The sequence below is a fragment of the Aaosphaeria arxii genome (genome assembly GCF_010015735.1).
Source record: "Aaosphaeria arxii CBS 175.79 unplaced genomic scaffold BU24scaffold_1, whole genome shotgun sequence".
Lineage (NCBI taxonomy): Eukaryota > Fungi > Ascomycota > Dothideomycetes > Pleosporales > Aaosphaeria > Aaosphaeria arxii.
Genome location: NW_022983474.1, coordinates 5,536,053 through 5,554,121, shown reverse-complemented (window position 1 = coordinate 5,554,121; position 18,069 = coordinate 5,536,053). Strand labels below are relative to the sequence as shown.

General features: G+C 47.6%; 7 protein-coding genes across 7 annotated transcripts; 4 read left to right on the top strand and 3 right to left on the bottom strand.

The window, feature by feature from the left end:
* Positions 1–1,111: 1,111 nt before the first annotated feature.
* On the top strand, positions 1,112–2,800 carry BU24DRAFT_405251 (MFS general substrate transporter; the record flags this gene model as incomplete). The annotated part of the gene is made up of 3 exons (XM_033525692.1): positions 1,112–1,351; positions 1,408–1,519; positions 1,575–2,800. 3 exons carry the CDS (start codon positions 1,112–1,114, stop codon positions 2,798–2,800), a joined length of 1,578 nt encoding a protein of 525 aa, XP_033390722.1.
* A 1,260-nt stretch (positions 2,801–4,060) lies between these two features.
* BU24DRAFT_471551 (uncharacterized protein) lies at positions 4,061–5,753 on the top strand (the record flags this gene model as incomplete). The annotated part of the gene is made up of 3 exons (XM_033532697.1): positions 4,061–4,180; positions 4,237–4,478; positions 4,519–5,753. The coding sequence occupies exons 1-3, from the start codon at positions 4,116–4,118 to the stop codon at positions 5,751–5,753; spliced, it is 1,542 nt and encodes a 513-aa protein (XP_033390721.1). The 5' UTR covers positions 4,061–4,115.
* A 107-nt stretch (positions 5,754–5,860) lies between these two features.
* Positions 5,861–6,999, bottom strand: BU24DRAFT_338306 (NAD(P)-binding protein; the record flags this gene model as incomplete). The annotated part of the gene is made up of 5 exons (XM_033523126.1): positions 5,861–6,145; positions 6,202–6,316; positions 6,385–6,537; positions 6,610–6,704; positions 6,772–6,999. The coding sequence occupies 5 exons, from the start codon at positions 6,997–6,999 to the stop codon at positions 5,861–5,863; spliced, it is 876 nt and encodes a 291-aa protein (XP_033390720.1).
* Positions 7,000–8,215: 1,216 nt separating this feature from the next.
* Positions 8,216–9,786, top strand: BU24DRAFT_338881 (uncharacterized protein; the record flags this gene model as incomplete). The annotated part of the gene is made up of 2 exons (XM_033523152.1): positions 8,216–9,538; positions 9,586–9,786. 2 exons carry the CDS (start codon positions 8,216–8,218, stop codon positions 9,784–9,786), a joined length of 1,524 nt encoding a protein of 507 aa, XP_033390719.1.
* A 115-nt stretch (positions 9,787–9,901) lies between these two features.
* Positions 9,902–11,706, bottom strand: BU24DRAFT_488598 (general substrate transporter; the record flags this gene model as incomplete). The annotated part of the gene is made up of 5 exons (XM_033533560.1): positions 9,902–10,346; positions 10,400–10,797; positions 10,849–11,143; positions 11,202–11,424; positions 11,472–11,706. 5 exons carry the CDS (start codon positions 11,704–11,706, stop codon positions 9,902–9,904), a joined length of 1,596 nt encoding a protein of 531 aa, XP_033390718.1.
* A 630-nt stretch (positions 11,707–12,336) lies between these two features.
* BU24DRAFT_363636 (glycoside hydrolase family 35 protein) lies at positions 12,337–14,313 on the top strand. The gene is made up of 2 exons (XM_033524215.1): positions 12,337–12,777; positions 12,929–14,313. The coding sequence occupies exons 1-2, from the start codon at positions 12,465–12,467 to the stop codon at positions 14,305–14,307; spliced, it is 1,692 nt and encodes a 563-aa protein (XP_033390717.1). The 5' UTR covers positions 12,337–12,464; the 3' UTR covers positions 14,308–14,313.
* A 101-nt stretch (positions 14,314–14,414) lies between these two features.
* Positions 14,415–16,133, bottom strand: BU24DRAFT_439074 (MFS general substrate transporter; the record flags this gene model as incomplete). Its single annotated transcript, XM_033530280.1, has 2 exons — positions 14,415–15,844; positions 15,900–16,133. The coding sequence occupies 2 exons, from the start codon at positions 16,131–16,133 to the stop codon at positions 14,465–14,467; spliced, it is 1,614 nt and encodes a 537-aa protein (XP_033390716.1). The 3' UTR covers positions 14,415–14,464.
* Positions 16,134–18,069: the final 1,936 nt, after the last annotated feature.

Sequence of the window (18,069 nt, the reverse complement as noted above, 5' to 3'; positions counted from 1 at the left end):
CAAACTGGGTCCAATCTACCAAGAGAGTGCCCAGCTTGTCCTGTCCACTGGGCTGGGAGTATGTTTGGCCTGCCTCGATGAATTCCTAGGGCGCCTGGTCTACCAATGAAATATAAGTGATGGAGACTCAGGTTGCGATTAAAAAAAGTAGTTTCGATGCCAGCTGAGCCGGCCGTCATACATAAATCCCGAAATTCTTCAAACAAGTACTATGATGATCGTGCCTAGGAATTCTCCGTCCGTAGGTCTGCTCTGCCGAAACTTACAGCCCGACTTCTCCCGTTCCAACAGCTCCCAACAAACCTAAATATTCAGTCGAGTCAGATTTCCGCCTTGTAAGTAGCGTAGAAACTCCAAGGCAATTTGACTGCAGTTGGATTCCAAGGTGGATCTGATAGATTTTAAGATGTTGTTCACCAATGGATCTGATAAAAATTTGCAATGTACTAGCCCCATCCGGCAGTCAACCCGGTCAATGCAACAACGCGTTTTCCTCTATTTCCGCATCTCCATCTCCATCTCGTATTTAAGATCCGCTTTCACGCCTTGCCCCGCTGCCATTTAAGCGACCTCAAAATCTAGGATTCTAGTCTGTTGCGTGGTTGTCAGGGTCTCGCGCGTCTCGTGAGCTTATTACTCGAACCTGCTCACTTGCAAGCATACCCAAAATCACGTTCAGGGTGTCTTTAAATCCAGGCGTGATGAAGAAAGGATAGCCTACGGGCTACAATAAACATGACCACTTGCATTCACTACGGGGCCGATCCCGGAGGAAGGTAGTTTTATCGTGAACTAACTCATGCCACTTGACGGGCGTTGCAGTTAACCCAAGTTGGCTGCTGCTTCAATCATGTTAACCCATTAGTCGACCCCTTCTTGGTCTACACCACCGAAAAGGTACCGACGTACGACCTTGAACTGGAGAGAAAAAAAAACTATTCTCGGTGTCACCGTGCCTCCAATTTCGTAGGTAAATGTGGAGTAGTTCTACCTCAACATAATAGCGTGGAAGTCCTGCCAAAAGATTATCTCTCCTTTCATCCACCCTAGTTTCATCTGATAATTTTTGGACCCAGACTTGTGCTTCCAAACAATAGCACAATAGTCAACAATGGCCCAAAGAGTTTCGATCGAGTCACCCAGTGGGATGGAGGCACAACTGGACGAAAAGCCTGGCCATGCTGTTGCCACTGTTACGACCCCCTCCGTGAGTGACGAGAGCGAAGATGGGCGCAGCACGCACATCCCACTCAAAATGAAGCTCCTCTCCGTGGTTATGGTCAGCGCCATCGGGTTTGGTGCCCATTGGAGCAGCGGAGTAACTGGAGCAATGAAGAGCACCGTAAAGAAGGTTGGTCGGACAATTCCCTGTCTCAGGCTTCATGCATCTAACTAAGGGATTTACAGCAACTGCACATTAACAACGCGCAATTCTCGGTTCTGGAAGCAAGCGAGGACTTTATGGTCACGGCGCTTATGCTTGTGAGTGGGCTTGTCACTGATCGTCTCGGTGGCGCAAGTAAGGATCCTCTAATAGTCTCAATACGAGCTTGGTCAAGACTGACATGTTGTAGGTGCGATGCTCTGGGGCAATGCCATCTTCAGTGTCGGGTCCATTTTCATCGCCGCTGCGACCACCGTCCGATCGTACAAGTTCATGATATTCGGTACTGTCGTGAAAGCTCTAGGAGACATTGCAACTCAGGTTGCTCAGTATAAAATCTTCAGTTCTTGGTTCGCACCGTCCAATGGATTCGCATCAACGTTGGCGTTGGAGCTCGGCATTGGCAAGATCGGGTCTTTCGTTGGCAAGGCGACAGCAAATGTTATTGCAAAGAAAACTGGCGATTTCATGTGGGTGTACTGGACCGCTGTGTTCATGAACCTTTTCACCAACGTTATGACACTCATCTTTTGGTTCTTCACCAGGTGGTGCCGGAAGACCTATGCAGGAACTACTGATCCTGCAACGGGAGAAAAACTAACGGAAAATAACAAGAAATTTGAACTCGGCAAGATGTTACGTCTTCCTTGGACCTTCTGGAGTATCATTGCCTTCACGACGTTTCAGACGAGCGCTGCTATCGTCTACTCGCAGAATGCCACCGAGATGGCCGAACAGCGATTTGATATTGATGCTGTTACCGCAGGTTGGTATGCTGCTATGTCGCAATACCTTGGCTTCTTTCTAGTACCACTTCTCGGAATTTTTATCGACCTTCTTGGCAACCGCATCAGTGTGATGGTAGTCTGCGCCGCCGGCATGCTTCTATCCATGTGTTTAGCTGCGTGGGGTCCTACCATAGGAGGTACTGCAGCTTCGTTCGGTGTATTTGCGTTTGCATCTTCTCTTGGGCCCACGGTAATCATCGATAGCATACGCACCAGCATGTGGTATCAGGAAGTCTTTGGCACTGGCTATGCCATTAAAATCACAATCAACAACTGCATGAATATCATTATTCGCATCATTACTGGCGTCATCCAGGATAGGGACAAGAACTCGTACGACAATGTTGTTATAGTCTATGTTGTCCAAACAGCCGGCGCTGTGGTGGTGGCTGGAAGTTTGTTCGCGCTCAGTTTCTGGAGTACGGACTTACGTATCTTGCAATTCACGAAGAAACAGAGAATGGCAAACGGAGAACTCATCAACGACCGGCGAGAGAAATTCGAGACAGGGAAGGCCGGAGAACGAAATCGAAAATTGAGCCTAGGTCTGTTCATTGCAATGATATTCATGATTCTTGGGGCTTGGTGTGCGTATTTCTGGGGTGTCGCAACCGGGAATAATTCATAAGTGCGTTGGTAAGGTGGACCGGCTTGGACGATCTCATTGCGTAGTAGGAAGATACTAATGCTCTGCATATGGCTTACCCTTTAGGGTAATATGGGGAATAGATCAACAGATATTAGAAGAATATAGACTTAAATAATGCATCTAATAAGCGACAAACTTGAGTCCAAAAGACTATCGCGAATCAAGTTGAGTTTGTACTCGGGCATTGAAATTGAGTTGATAGAACAATTTTTCTGATGTGGTGCAAGATAACTTCGCTTAGGAACATTGCTTTGCCGGCCGCCTAGAAATGACAATCAATGTATTCCCCTTGCTACTCTTTTGGTCGCAGTTCTGTGCAGCTTCTTCGGGAATCTCAGTAACCCCTCGTTATCAACACCGCAATGTTCCCTGGCCGTGATTTCTTCATGTACTTCTTCACTGAAGAATGAATATCTCATCACCTCTGTGGGCTTCTTCATCAGATGCAAGTTGGAAAAACACCAATGTCGGCAAGCAAGGAAGATTGAGTGATAATGCCTTGAGATAAACTTCGCGCACGAGCGGAGCAATCCGGACGATGGGAATCAGAATGCGATGATTGACGAGGTAAGCTGTAGGTACTCCCGCGACACGAATGCATATTGACTTGATCGCATACTGCTGTGAATAAAAGCGAGGTTGTAGTATAGAAAACTCCGTCGACTTATAATTTCGCATTCGAATGACAAGGTTATGCTAGTAATGACAATGGTATCAGCCAAGCTCATAAGACTGAACATGCACCACTTGATATTGGATCAAATGAAAGTGTCGCTTTGTCGCACTGCCATGATCCAACAGCTAATTAGTGGTATTGAGGTGAGGTGGAATTTTAGGCACTACAGTCGTGTCATCAAAGTCTGATTCATCATTCAATTCTTCCAAGGTCTGGCCGTTGGGCTAGCCACTCCAATGCTGGCGCCAATGATGTTAGAGCTACTGACTCTGGTGTTACTTACTCGCACTCCGACATTTCGCTCCTCCGATACCTCAAACCCACTGGCGCACATTCAATTTGATTGGCGTTCAGATTTTAAACATTCACTAGTAGTCACAAAGTTTAAAATGCGTCCAGGTGGAAGCAGGATATTCAAAGTTGACCCCATACTTTTGACTGATCTACCTAAGTGGGTCTGGCAATTTCCCCGCAGTTCCCATTCCTCGGTCTCAGCTGTGGATCAGTCAATCCGAGCTTGCTTGGCCGCTGGAACGTTGTCCTGTCATGCATTTCACCCTCATATCTGTACTTCATCCGCTCTCTCCATTTGAGCATTGAATTCAACGCAGTCAGACAATGCCTCCAAAGCGCGTGCAGAAAGACCCAAGTGCCGACCCTGCATCTTGGCGCGAAGATCAGAGGTACCATTGATGAATCATTGGTTGTAGGGAAGCAGTTCATTTGCTAATGATCGCAGGCGACTGAGAAATAGATTGTCACAAAAGGCTGTACGCGAGCGCAAAGCAGCGCGCATTCAGCAGCTCGAACAGCAGCTTGCTACTGTTACCAAAGGCGGAGACAGCGCCAGGATTAATGAGCTGTTAGACACGAATTCGAGGTTGCGACTTGCTCTCCTTGATACGCGTAAGAAGCTTGCAAGTCTGTCTGCAACAGCTACGCAACTAGGAGAGCGCATCAAGCTTGTTTTGGACGATCATGGTGAGATCAGCACGATGCGGAAGTTTGCATCCGTTGATAGTGAATACAGAGAACGAAGAAACCCAATCTTGTGAGAATGATACTGGACCCCAGGAAACAGATATGCTCGATGATCAAGCATATGATCTCTGGAAGGACCCTCCAGATACAGACACTCAATCTCCACTAACCACTTCAACGACATCGATCTCCGTTAGACACGATGCCGAGCAATATCCAAATAACGAGTTAGATATGATCGACTCCACCAGCAATATACATCGAGAGACAACTTACGCAGAAGATATTTCCACGCATTCCCAAAGGGTGTTGGATCCGATGGAGTCCCTGTTCGAGGCCAGCAAGATGGGCTTCGCTATGACAAATCTATTTCCAGGACCTCGCCTTCAGCCAAAGCTTCACGTCTACCACGGATCTGTCCTGTCGCAGCATCTTGATCATATACATGGACTTGTACGTCTGGGAAGTGGTCTTGAACAGGGCTCAAGGTCAGCGATACAACGCTCCATCTTTACACTTCTGGATGAGCTTGAGCCATTAATTCCTTGCAGTATCCCGCAGATTATTGACAACATGTTCGCCGCTTTCCTAGAACATGGCTGGCCATCTGTGAAATATTGGTTCAATGTTACACAGTCTCTTTCACGGGCACGACGTCTTTTGTGGTGGCAGTCCATTCACAGCCACGAGGCCGCAACTCAGGTGCCGCCTGGCAACACACCAACACTCATCCAGTTATCTAGGCCCAGATACCCAAGCATCCTCGATTGGGTGCCACATCCCGGGCTACGTGATATATTGATCCTGAATTACGAATCCTATGATGTGGATCAGGTTATCTGCGATATGACAGACTCATTCGTAGTCGAGGTGGAAGGCGCGATACCTCGGCTGGAACCATCAGATTTTGACCAGCCCACGACAGGGAAGGGCTATGGTTACAATCTCATGGATCTCGTTGAGAAAACACTTGTATTTGGACCTCTGGATAGTCAGAGTCAGCAGCAGTTCACGGTGTTGAAATTGTTGCGTGAAATCAGCACCGTGAAATTCTCCTCCTCTTGGGAACATCCGATCCATCGATTCAAGTTAGACCCTAGGTTCTTCGAAAAGTACCCTGCCCTATACGACGCTCACGCGGAGAGCAGATATAGGCCAAGGTCGCCACCAACTAGCATGCAGAAGTCTCAACTACCATTACCATTTACAACAGAATCTGTCCAGGCATATATGGCTGCAGCATTAGAAGCGAGGGGCAGCACAATATCTACATAGTCACAGATGAGAGAACTTGATATCGCATACCCTAGATCTTGTGTATCATAGAAGGGGTGTATTTCATTTTTGGCATTGACCATTGCAGCCATCCCCCATCAATAGGTTCATTCAAACCCTTCGTTGATAGTAAAACCGCCATCGACCATCAAATTCGCGCCATTGACCAAGCTCATTCTTGGTCCACTCAGCAGAACCACGGCATCTCCGATCTCGACGGGCTGCGCCTGTCTACCCTGCCGCGCTTCAAGTCTCTCCCACAAATCATCGTTGCCCTCCTCGTTAAGGCTGCTCTTTGGATCATTCATACTATTTGCTATCATAGGCGTAAGAAGGAATCCCGGAGATACTGCATTTACACGGATGTCGTGGGAGCGTGCCTCGAGCGCTGCCTTTTTGTCACAACGTCAGATATGTGGATTTAGATGCTGAGGGGGCCAGTCCATACTGCTTTTGTAATGCCATGGACGGCATGTTTGCTTGCAGTGTACGCTGCAGCGCCTTGCATAGACATCAAAGAGTTGACGCTGGCGCAATTGACTATGGAACCGCGCTGCTGTAGCCTTCCGGGCTCACTGAGCGCTGATTCAGTAATCTTCTTCGTAGAAAGTTTACAATCACGAGGTCTTACACATCTGGGCTCGGGCTTTGAGTTTTCATTACGCGCAATTCGTGTTTCGTACAGAGAAAAACGCCTGTTGAATTCACAGACATGCAGCCCGCGAACTTTTCGAGCGGTGTGTCGGCAATCTCTGTAGAAGGCCCAATGACACCAGCGAAGTTTCTATGGTCATCGTCAGAAGAAACCATCGCATGATGGTGTGCAGACCAATAAAATTGAATATGTCATTCTTACGCAGCATAGTCGAGTCGCCCAAATTCCTTCACTACTTTATCAACTGCTCGCTCAACATCAGCTTCTTTGGTGACGTCTGCACGTATAGCGATGCACTTTCGAAAGCAAGTGTAAGCAATATGATTCAAGTGAATTGAAGCGTTTTGCGCCATGTGTACGAACCTTGGTGCCGAAGGCTTCAACTGCAGCTTTCCCCTTTGCCAACGTTTCTTCGTCTTGAATGTCGATAATGGCAACCCCCCGTGCGCCCTCTCTAGCAAACGACACAGCTATTGCATTTCCCAGACCACGAGCTCCACCAGTGACAAGCGCGACTCCGGGAGCAAGGTTGCTGGAGCGAGTGGTGGTAGCTTCGGGAACCGAGGGAGTTGGTTCTGTTACTTTGGTCATGATGTTGTTGGTTGGCAGGTGTCAAGCGAGAACGTTGAAATGCTATCCTTTAGGGAAAATCTCTAAATGTACTGAGTGGAGTTACTCATTGTTTAAACCAGGTGCTCGAGTGCACCATAAGTAGATAATAGTACATAACCGAAGGTATAACCGAAGTCGTGGTCGACAACTGCAATTGTAGCTCCCGTGTTGTATACAAAGTTTATCCCCGCAACGTCTTTCCATAATCGTGTATCAGCATTTGGTGATTCACAAAACGTCTACATTCTTGCGGGGTCAACATCAAGTTAAGCTAATGCGAGGGAAATCTGGGGAACGGATGAGAACCCGGGCCCTGCCTAGTTCTTATAGGTTATGCATGGATAGAATGCGGGGACTTTTTGCGTCTTAAAGTAGGCTATATGGCCGATCTAGGGTAGCATCACGACAACAGCGATGCACCGTCTACAATCGCACCCCATTGACCACTGCAATATCTTTTGCATGAGAAATGATTGTGGCATTCATCCAAGTAAGAATCTTCGTGCATCTATTAACCCATACTCAAAGCAAGGTAAGAGTGAATCAATGTCGAAACAGACGGATGGTTCTGAAACGGTGCCATGCCTTTCTCTATGGAACCTGCTCTTTGAAAGGATAGAAATGGAACTTTTGCGATCCTGTACTAAACAAACTGTTAAGTCTAGTTCCACATGTCGATTGCGGAAGTCTGATGAACTCGCCGGACTCAAACGCTTGTGTGGTTTGCGTTGCGCCGGTCAAAGCCAAGATAGATGCTCCCATGTCTGAGTTGAAGCCCAAATTCCTCGCTCTAGAGTTATGGTGATTTGCGTTACGCATTTAATACATTGAGGTTAGTAAAATTTGCCTCATTATTGATCATTCAAAGTACATTTCTGATCACAAAAGATGAAATTTGTGCATAGGATTTATAAATCATCATCAATTCTGATGTTTCTCAGTAGAGGAATCCAGCCAGTTGTGTGCAATGCCACAGATACATGGGCGAATACTAGTATAAGCTATAATGATGCTTATTGTAAGTAGATATTTACGAGTGTTCTGGTTTAAGTCTAACTGAGATCTAGGCCTGGTCTAGTGCAACAAAGGCCTAGGCAAAATCCAACACCGTATATAGTGTGACTGGGTGCTTCCTACTTCAACAACTCTTAACACAAAATCCACATACCTTAAAGGTTGCGCCCTCCGCTCTGCGATGCGCATTGCAAGTGCTTGCAAAGAATGTCGATCCAAAAAACGCCGTTGCAAGGTGAGGGATTATGGGCCATGCGAGCAGTGCGCGCGAAAGGGAACGTCCTGCTCGCTCGATCTAGGTAATAGACTACCAAAGGTACCTGCATTCCTTTCCCCTCCGGTAGTGCAAGGTCCTGTCGAAGTTCTGTCTACGGCGTTTGCAATTGAGCTTGTGGATCTCTATCTCGAGCTGCTTCATGGCAAACCCCACACGCTTTTTCATCCTTCCCGACTGCGACAACAAGTGCGAGAATCTAGTCTTAGCGATCGTCTTCTCTATTCCATCGCAGGCCTCGCCGCGCGTTTTCATCCCTCCCCGCTTGTCCAGAGCAAAAGAGAACATTATATTGAGCTCGCCAAAGCCGATCTTAAGGCATGTATGGACGACTTCAGCTTGGCAACTATTCAGGCTTGCATTCTTGTCGGTCATCTATGTGGAGCAGAGAACGATCGAAACCGGGAATCTCTATTCTTCGCCGTCGGTTTCCGCATTGCACACATTGTGGAATTGCCTCAACCAAAAGTGACTGACGACTGGATTACACGTGAGCAGAGAGTGCGAACATGGTGGAGCCTCTACATGACTGATCGCTGGAGCTCTGCGGGTTTGGACCTTTCTAAACAGATGCCGGACAATGATTTTGTTCCATATCCTATGCATGAATTGGACTTCTATGCCATGGATGCCGACACTCCCGCCGCAGGAATAGAGTCACAAAGAATCGGCTTGTGGGCGCAGATGGTTCGGCTAGCGAGAATCTTCGGCCAGGTCCGAGACCTACATAAGCAACACGCTGATGGGCGGCTCAATAACTTCGAGATCGAAATAGTTACCGCTCGTTTGTCGCAAGATATCGAAAGTTTCGTTCGCGAGCTGCCTCCAGAACAGCGTATCGACGAATCGAACCTCTCGGCATACGCTTCCAAAGGCCTGGGTCGGGATCTGGTAGCGCTTCACCTTGGTCTCCATCATTACTCTACCCTGCTCTACTTTCCATTCCTCGACTCGGAGCTTGCCGAATGTACGAATCAAGCCTTGTATGCTTCCCAATGCAAAAGGAGTGCAGCCGAACTCAGTGATATGCTTGCATTGTCGAAACGAATAGAAGGCTGCAAGCCATTGTATTTCACAGTCGCCCACATGACCGTCGTGTCATCTTCAGCACTACTTCATGAATTGTTGTTTGGGGATACGGCCTTGTTAAACGTGACGAGGCAGAGATTGAATGGGAATTTTGAGACCCTCGTGGAGCTGCAACAGCTTTGGCCTACAGCAGAGATGATGGTGTGTATTCCATGTGGCAAACAAGTATAAATACTAATTTGAGGTAGACGGATCGTCTTTTCGCGTTCCAAAATATGTGCCTACGCTCCCCAGACCCGAACACCCATCGTGCAGATAGGTGGATGGTCAAATTCTTACTACAACATGCGATGCCGGTAGACGAGAAAGCCCCCGAGGCACCTCATTCGCCTGAAAATGCTCGCGAGCGGCATGTAAACGATGCACTTTCCGTGCTAAGGAGATCTTAGCATAGAGTCTTTCATGCTTGTAAATTGAATAAATATGTACATGAGGGCGGTGTTTGACATTAGCCCGGATATGTAGGAAACAGGGATGGTGCGACATTGCATCTGCCCCGTCACTTTACTTTGAGACAATACGCTCAGCCTTGGATGCTTCATCCTTTTCCATACCAATATCGCTCTCCTCGATGTTTGCAACGGCTGCCGCTTCACCGTCAAAGAGAACTGCGATTTCCTCTAGGGTTGGACCCTTGGTCTCAACAAACAAGAACCAGATGGAAATACACTCGACAATCAAAATTCCGATGTAGACGAAATAGAACTTCCATTGAAGCTCGCGCAGTCCAATCGGGTTGATGTAGTTCTTCGCAACAGATGTAATAGATGTTGCAGCAAACTGGAGTGCAACGCCCTTCGCTCGGATGTTGTATGGCAGAATCTCCGCACAATACGCGACGGTCAGACCTGGCCAAGCGAAACCAGCTGCGCCATAGAAGAGGAAGATCATTGCGATGACAGCATTACCTGCGGCTGGATTCTTCGTCTGGGCGTACACAGCAGAGCATCTAGCAGGATTAGCGAGGATTATTGCAATTAGAGGAACAGAATGATTCCTTACCCAGTCCAGACGCTGAAGGCAATTAGCATGCCAACACCGGCGATCATGAACAGCTTTTTTCTTCCAAAGCGGTCAACGAGAAAGACGGAGAAGCAGATAGCAACCAGGAAAGACCATATCTGGACACCACCATTGATGAGTGACTGATCATGGGGCTCTGTAATACCAACAGAGACCAGGATGTCCTTGATGTAAAAAGAAACGAGACCGTTTCCGGATGCTTGCGAGTAGAAGGAGACCAAAATGATCAGAAGGACTCGCTTACGGTTTCCCGGCGTCCGTAGAAGAGTCATCCATTCTGTATCTCTTGAGTTCTGTGTCTCACGCTTGATAGTTTCCTGAATCTCATGAAACTCCTTTTGAACAAATGCATCATTTCTGTTACCGTTGGCGTGATACTGTCAATGATTAGCCTCGATCGATCGATACATGGGTAACGGAATGAATACCTTTGACAAGACCCCAAAGGCATCGTCGAAGCGCCCTTTCGAACAAAGCCAACGTGGGCTCTCCGGCAGGAACCAGACTCCTATGAGCTGGACCAGTGGCATCAAGGCTTGTAATGATGTCGGCAATATCCAAGAAACATCCGATGTGTAGTCGACCATTCCGAAGACAGTCCAGGCTGCGATGATAGCCCCAACGTACCACAGGGTATTGTACATGGTCGTAAGCTTGCCTCTATGCTGTGGGTGGGATACTTCCATAATCAGGAGAGGCGCGGAACCTTGAGCGAGGTTGGACCTGTTGTTCCTCTGATTAGCTTTGACTGTACACATTGGCACCGCAGATGGAGACTCACCCAAGACCAACTAAAAAGCGACCACCGATGAACATGTTCGAGTTTACGCCAGGCACGACTTGGAGGATTACTCCGACAAAGAGCACAACAAGTCCAATAGTCACGCCCATTCGACGGCCGAAAGCGTCCGCGACGTAGGCTGAGAATGGCATTGCAGCAATGGCACCGACATTTTGCATGGCTGTGAACAGTCCAATGCGAGCGCCAGTCGGGTGGTCGAAATCTAACAATATGAGCATACTTTGACTGTAGTTCAAGTACCACACATACATTCTTGCCATGGTTTCAAGGTCTGGAGGCCATTCAACAATGACCCATCATATCCATTGATGGTCGAACCTAGGAAGAGAAACGGAATCATCAAGTACAGCTTCCTCAACCCTGGGTCTTTGTACCATGTTACATCCGGGATCTCTAGGTCGTGTTGGTGTAATATCTGCTCCTCGTGGTCGACACCAGAAGGAGCCTGGGAGGCTTCGGTTGCCTTGGGGGTTTTGGTGTCCATGTTACAACGAGAGGAAAGAAATTTTATGACCACTTGCAGAACAGAGGGAAGCTGTGACAATGAACAGAAGATCTGATGATCCAGATATCAGGAGAATCTACATGGGGTCGACAATGGCTTTATACGCAGTCGGACATTAGTGTTGACAATTGTTGATGTCTTGTATCAATTCATGGGGCATGGGGATCCTAAACGAGAGCAGGACTGAAATCTCACCAGATCTTTCACTAGCTTGTTACCCCAAGTTCTAGGGCGCGGAGAATAGTTCGTTTCCCCACGCCATCTGGTCATGCCGATGGTCGACATCGAGTTTCTTGGTGTAATTTTGGACTTGGGAGCAATCATTGACACCCAAAGCCGCATAATCTCCGCAACTAGAGATGAAAATGGAAAGTCTACCTGAATGTCGGTTGGTTTAGAGCGAAGCTTTACCTATTGGATCTCTTCGCATTGGCTTTTGGCTGCGGCTTTGGATCCAATGACGGTCGTTCAAAACCAGAGGGGAACGGGCGTAACATCGGCTATTTCAGGTGGGTCATCTACGAATACGGTTATCCGCAAGTGGGGCAAAAAGTGCGGCTTTGAACCCAATCGGAGCTCGATAAGACCGCTCAATGTTTACTCCACCATCAACTGATCACTTGTAAGGTAAGTATTTACACAGTGGACGTCGACATCATACAAATAGCAGAACGGCTGCGCCCCTCAGTCTGCTCTCTCGAAACCCCGCTCAAACATTTATTTACTCCTTCATCACCATGTCGTCTCAATCTACTATCCCACACCTCCAGCAGTATGGAAACACGCACCAGGTTGTTGTGAATGGGAAACCGTTCCTCATCCTCGGTGCAGAGTTACAGAACTCGTCCCTATCATCAGCCGAGTATATGGCTGAGGTATGGCCCAAAATGGTGGATACCAACATAAATACCGTTTTGGGGGCGGTCACCTGGGAGATGATCGAGCCGCAAGAAGGCCGGTTCGACTTCGAAGAGCTCGATAAGGTCATCCTGGATGCACGTAGCTACAATATTCACATTGTCCTATTGTGGTTCGGGTCGTTTAAGAATGGTACGATACTTCTTTTCCTACATTTCGGTCTCATATCGGAGTACCCAATCATCTTTGGATTTGAGATATAATCTTGGACCATGTTGGTTGCATGGCTGAACTAATCCTATAATCAGTGACTTTAAAGGTGATCTTTGTTGACATATTCTAGGTCGCTCAACATATACCCCTGCATGGATCAAGACAGATCCCAAGCGCTTCCCACGAGCTGAAATTCGAAAGGCCGGAGGTGTGATAGAGCTAGCCGATTCTCTATCACTATTCAGCGAGGAAAACGTGCAGGCCGACATCAAAGCATTCAGCAAGCTACTGAGTCACATCAAAGAGGTCGATGAGGGCCATAATACTGTGCTTATGGTGCAAGTGGAGAACGAGCCTGGACTACTGTTCGACAGTCGGGATGGCAGTGACAAGGCCAATGAGGTTTTTTCTTCACCTGTCCCTTCAAAACTCACAGAATTCCTGGATACGGAATACGATGGGCTTCACGTCGATCTTAAGAAGAATCTCAAGCCGTTTGTGGACGGGAAGGTCCGCTCTGGCGGATGGGAAGACATCTTTGGCAAGAGTTCACAAACAGACGAGCTATTCATGGCCTATCATTATGCAACCTACATCGAACGCGTTGCATCTGCAGGCAAAGAAGCCTATCCGATAATACTGTACACAAACGTTTGGCAGAATTATGCAGGAGATGACACGGACAACCAATTCCCTGTCATCGTGGGCGGCGGCGGAAATCCAGGTGACTACCCCAGTGGCGGGGGTACGAGCAACGTTTTGGACATCTGGTTGCGATTTGCGCCATCACTCGACTTCATAGCACCAGATGTGTACCTCAATGAGTACGATAGCTCTTGCGCAAAGTATCGACACAAGAACAATCCTCTCTTCATCCCAGAGCAGCGCCGTGATGAATACGGAGTACGCCGTATCTGGAAGGCATATGGCTCCTTCCAGGCGCTATGCACTAGCCCGTTCGGTATCGATACTTTGGAACCGGCGACAAACCCTTTCACAAAGCACTATGGACTTCTTTCAGAAGTCAGTCAAATCGTGTTAGAGGCACAGCGGAAGCCCGATTCATGCTTTGGATTTTACTTCGACGACCTACCTGAGGGCTGGCAAAAGGGCGATAAAGATCCTTCAAAGCCTGTTACGCACAGATTTGGGGATTGGACGATCACCGTATCTCGTTGTTTTGTATTTGGCAAACCTGGGTCGGGTAGCGGAATGGTGATACACCAGGGCGGAGGTCGTTTCCTGCTCATAGGCTGGGGCTTCCATGTTGCAGGTGAATCGAGAAAAGCTGGTTCGCGATGGAGTGGTATCTTGAACATGGCAGAGAAGAAGGTAGTAGACCGAGAAGCTGGTACTTTGAAGACAGTAAGGGTTCTTGGTGGTGATGAGACAAGGAGTGGTTCATTTGCATTGATGCCGAACGAAAATCCAGACTATGGTGGTTTCCCCATCGCAGTCACTATCCCAGCTAGGACAGGCATTGCTGAGGTGGAGTTCTATAGCATCTAATTCGAGAATGTCATCACCTTCCGTTCATCTGCAGCCCTGGGCATTGTAGAGTATCTTATCGGTCGCTTTGATCAAGTTACTAACATATGTGATCTAAATTGTTGTCCCAAAGAATTACCATTCTATGCAACTTCATTGCGTCTGCAACATATTCTGTCTAGTCCACTGTCCCCGCCGAACAATACGTGCTCCGATCGCGAATTTTCTCGCCATAGAGCCACAATGTTATAGTGACCAATAACCCAATAGCCGTAAATCCCCCAGCCAACACGGTCGCTCCGTAGCCGAACCCTAAATTTTGAAATAGGTACGGTGCAAAAAGAGGGAAAAACGCCGCCGCAACGCTTCGGGTGACCAGGTTAGTCGATACTGCCGATGCAGCGTATTGAGCGTAGGTATCTATCGTATAGACAGAAACACAAGAGGAGCAAATATAGCATCCGGCCGTGAAGAGGGCACACCCAATGTTAGGCATAATCCAGTGCAATTTCGCCTCACCTGACCAGCCCCACCATAACAATCCGATGGGAACCAGAAGTGTACCGATGATCATGGCCGGTACGCGATACTCCGGCTTTCCTTTTCCATTGTTACGGGCTTTTAGGATGACATATATTCGATCATTGAGATGTCCAGCAATGCCAACACCAGAGACATATCCGACAGCCGCCGAGATGTAGTTGAGACTGCTGATTCGAATACTTTGGCCATAACTATCAATCCACAATTTAGGGTATATGAAGAGAAATAGAAACATGTTGCCGTATAGAAGTGCCATGAATATCGCTAGGAGTTGAACAATAGGTTGAGTTGCAAGCATCCTAAATGGCCGTTGAAGGTTCGTCTGCATAACTTGGAGGAAGTGTGCTTGATCTTTGTCCGTAGAGAGAGGACTCGCTTTACGCCGCAAATTGAACTTACGACGTCGTAATACGGGCTCGTAAGTCTCAGGTAAGAAGAGAACTGCAACGATAGTTGCCACGCCTGAAGCGATGGATGTGATCCAGAAAATCCACCTCCAGTCCGTTCCCTCTGATATGAAAGCGCCACAAATTGGACCTAACGCCGGACCCAACAAGGGAGCAGTCATATATACTGCGAATGCTTTTCCTCGTTCTTCAGGTCTCCAAAGCTCTCCAAGCATTCCTCCAGCAATAGCATCTGCGACACACGCACCGAACCCAGACAGGAGCCGAAAAGCGAGCATCATGCCGAAATTTGTGGAGGCGCCACATCCAGTATTCCAGGTTAGAAAGATCGCAGATCCGCCTAGTAAAACAGGCTTTCGACCATAGACTTCGGACAAGGGTGCCAGAATCAAAGGCCCAAGTCCCACACCAATGAGTATGATAGAGTTACATAAAAGCCATTCCCTTGAGCTTTTGATGTTCAGTTCACCCGAGATTTGCGCTTCAACCGGTGCAAGCATCGTTTCAGTAAGTGGTTGGAGGAAGGCGAAAGAGGAAACAATCAAAGTTGCAGCCCATCGCTTTGCCCGTGGCCAGTTCGTAGGCGTTATGTGAGCTGAAGATGATGCCTGTAACTATAGTCAGCCCCGGCATTCCAACCACAGTCTAGTATGAGTGCTTTACTTTGTTAGCTTCAGATTGACTGCCAAACAGCGCCGATGGTTTTGAAATAGTTGCAGCTGCGGTAGACTCTTCCTCTTTCCCTCCAGAGCGAGATAAAGGATGTAATTCTCCCACGAGTTCGACGTCGGAAAATAGTCGAGGCTCATAGGTCGCTTGATTATCATCCTGCTCGCGTTGTGGTTGTGATCTTTCTCCCCTTTCATCCTGCGAATTTTCAATCTCTGGTATCGGCATTGAGTTTGAGTGTAGACGCAGCTTATAGTTAGTCGGTAGTTCTGCACTTTCGGGTCCACATGTATCAAGATCGAAAATGAATGTCGCTCAGCGTTAAGTGGAACATGCATGTCACAGTATACAAGTGAGCATGGATTATTTAACAGCTTCAAGAAATGTAGGGATGCGGCACAACAATAAGTAGGGTGACACAGCAACAGCGAGGCGGAGCATCGAGCAGGTCCAACTGTAGCACTATGATGTATGGAAGAGGCAACGTCTTAGGTAAGTGCGCGATGGCAAACACAATGTCTCTTAACTATGGCGCTCCCTCCACATTACATATTCTAGGTACAACCTACATACAACTGTTGTGAAAACCAGAGAGAGCACTCCATGGCTGATCTGTGCAATACGTGCGTGTCCTAACACGTATCCATAAAAGTAAAGCAAGGGGGACCAACCCTTTACGGTCCAGATCAAACAAAGAAAGATAGCAAAAAGGTTCCACAGGTCGGTTGGTAAGACACGTACGATCAAGATTAGGCAACAAAACGTGATGATATACTACCTACCTAGGTAGGTGCTTACTACCAGGAAATTTGACGAACGGGTTCTCTCAGCAGTAAGCCCACTCCCATTCTTCCATACATTTATCATAGATAAAATCAAAAAAGCCTATGTTGTACTTGTTCGAGACAAATAGGTTTGTCGTTCCCTCTTCGTGCGTCTGTGCGGCCACAATACGCGCGTCTTTCGAGGGATTCGCATAGTACGGCGATTACACCAGCCCTTAAAACCTTCGACACCGCATTCCTGGTCAATGTCGCCGGTCTTATGTCTTCTAAATAAGACCGACCCCATATGGGCATTGACCCGGACACTTCCAGCCTTTAGTTATCAAGTCATTTGCTCTGCTCATACAACATCATTGCTCAACACCAATGTTCGAAATCCCATTGGGCTATCGTTTTGTCTTGCCATTTTACTAGTATCGGAACCCTCGCAGGATAGATGAGGTAGAATAGGGCCGAGCTGTACGTCCTTCGTGATACTTGCTGGATCATGAGGATTTTAATGATAGTACGTGATGTAAAAGTCGCTCGATGGCTCATTTGCTTCCACTACGGTACGGCTTCTAACATGTACATGCTCCTTTCCCGATTCAATACCTTCCATTTATCTCATCACCTCACCAAGTTGGATATGGATTCGAAGCGGACGAATGATATTGTCATGGCTACTAGCTGATCCGACTTTGCATCTTTTAATGAATCAACTCTATGAGAGCGCTCGCAAGTCGATAGTGTATAACTGTGTGAGAATAGACACGGTTCATGACCATTTACATCTGCAAACAGCGTAATGGAAATTAATTATAAGCTGTGGAGACTGGAATACTTGGGTTCTTCTCTTCAGTATCTGGATTCATTTGGTGTGTCATGTCCGACATGGTTGTAAGTTTCCCGTAGATGACGTTGAGGGAAACCTGTGGGCAGGTCAATGAAGTTAAAGGCGACCCTAGCTCCGATTTTCGTTGAAATTGCTGCAAGAATGCTATCAGGGATTGCCCAATGTGCGCTGCAGAGAATAATCCGTGGAAAATCTTCAATTTCTTGGAAGCCGATCAAGGTGTGATATACATGTCCGACTATCGATTCACGGTCGAGCAAGAAATGGGGCGAAAGAACACCGACCGAGAGGGTGATCCACGCACGTAGCCACAAGTAATCACAGTGCAGATATATAATTAGAACGTACCCAGCTGGTTACAGTTGTCCTTGCAAAGGACACCCATACTTGAGCCCCGGCTTACATCCATGCAGAATAGCACATCAAGGCAGAATCTATCAAATGTTTACCAAAACAATGGAAGTCAGACGGTCCGTACAGATGAAATGCTTGAAGCGTCGATTGACGTTTGGCACCCGTACATTGCCTATCAAAACTTGCGGGG

Coding starts and splice junctions, on each gene's coding strand:
- BU24DRAFT_363636 (XM_033524215.1), top strand. CDS start 12,465: ATGTCGTCTCAATCTACTATCCCACACCTCCAGCAGTATGGAAACACG. Junction 12,778..12,928: donor GTTCGGGTCGTTTAAGAATG/GTACGATACTTC, acceptor GACATATTCTAG/GTCGCTCAACATATACCCCT.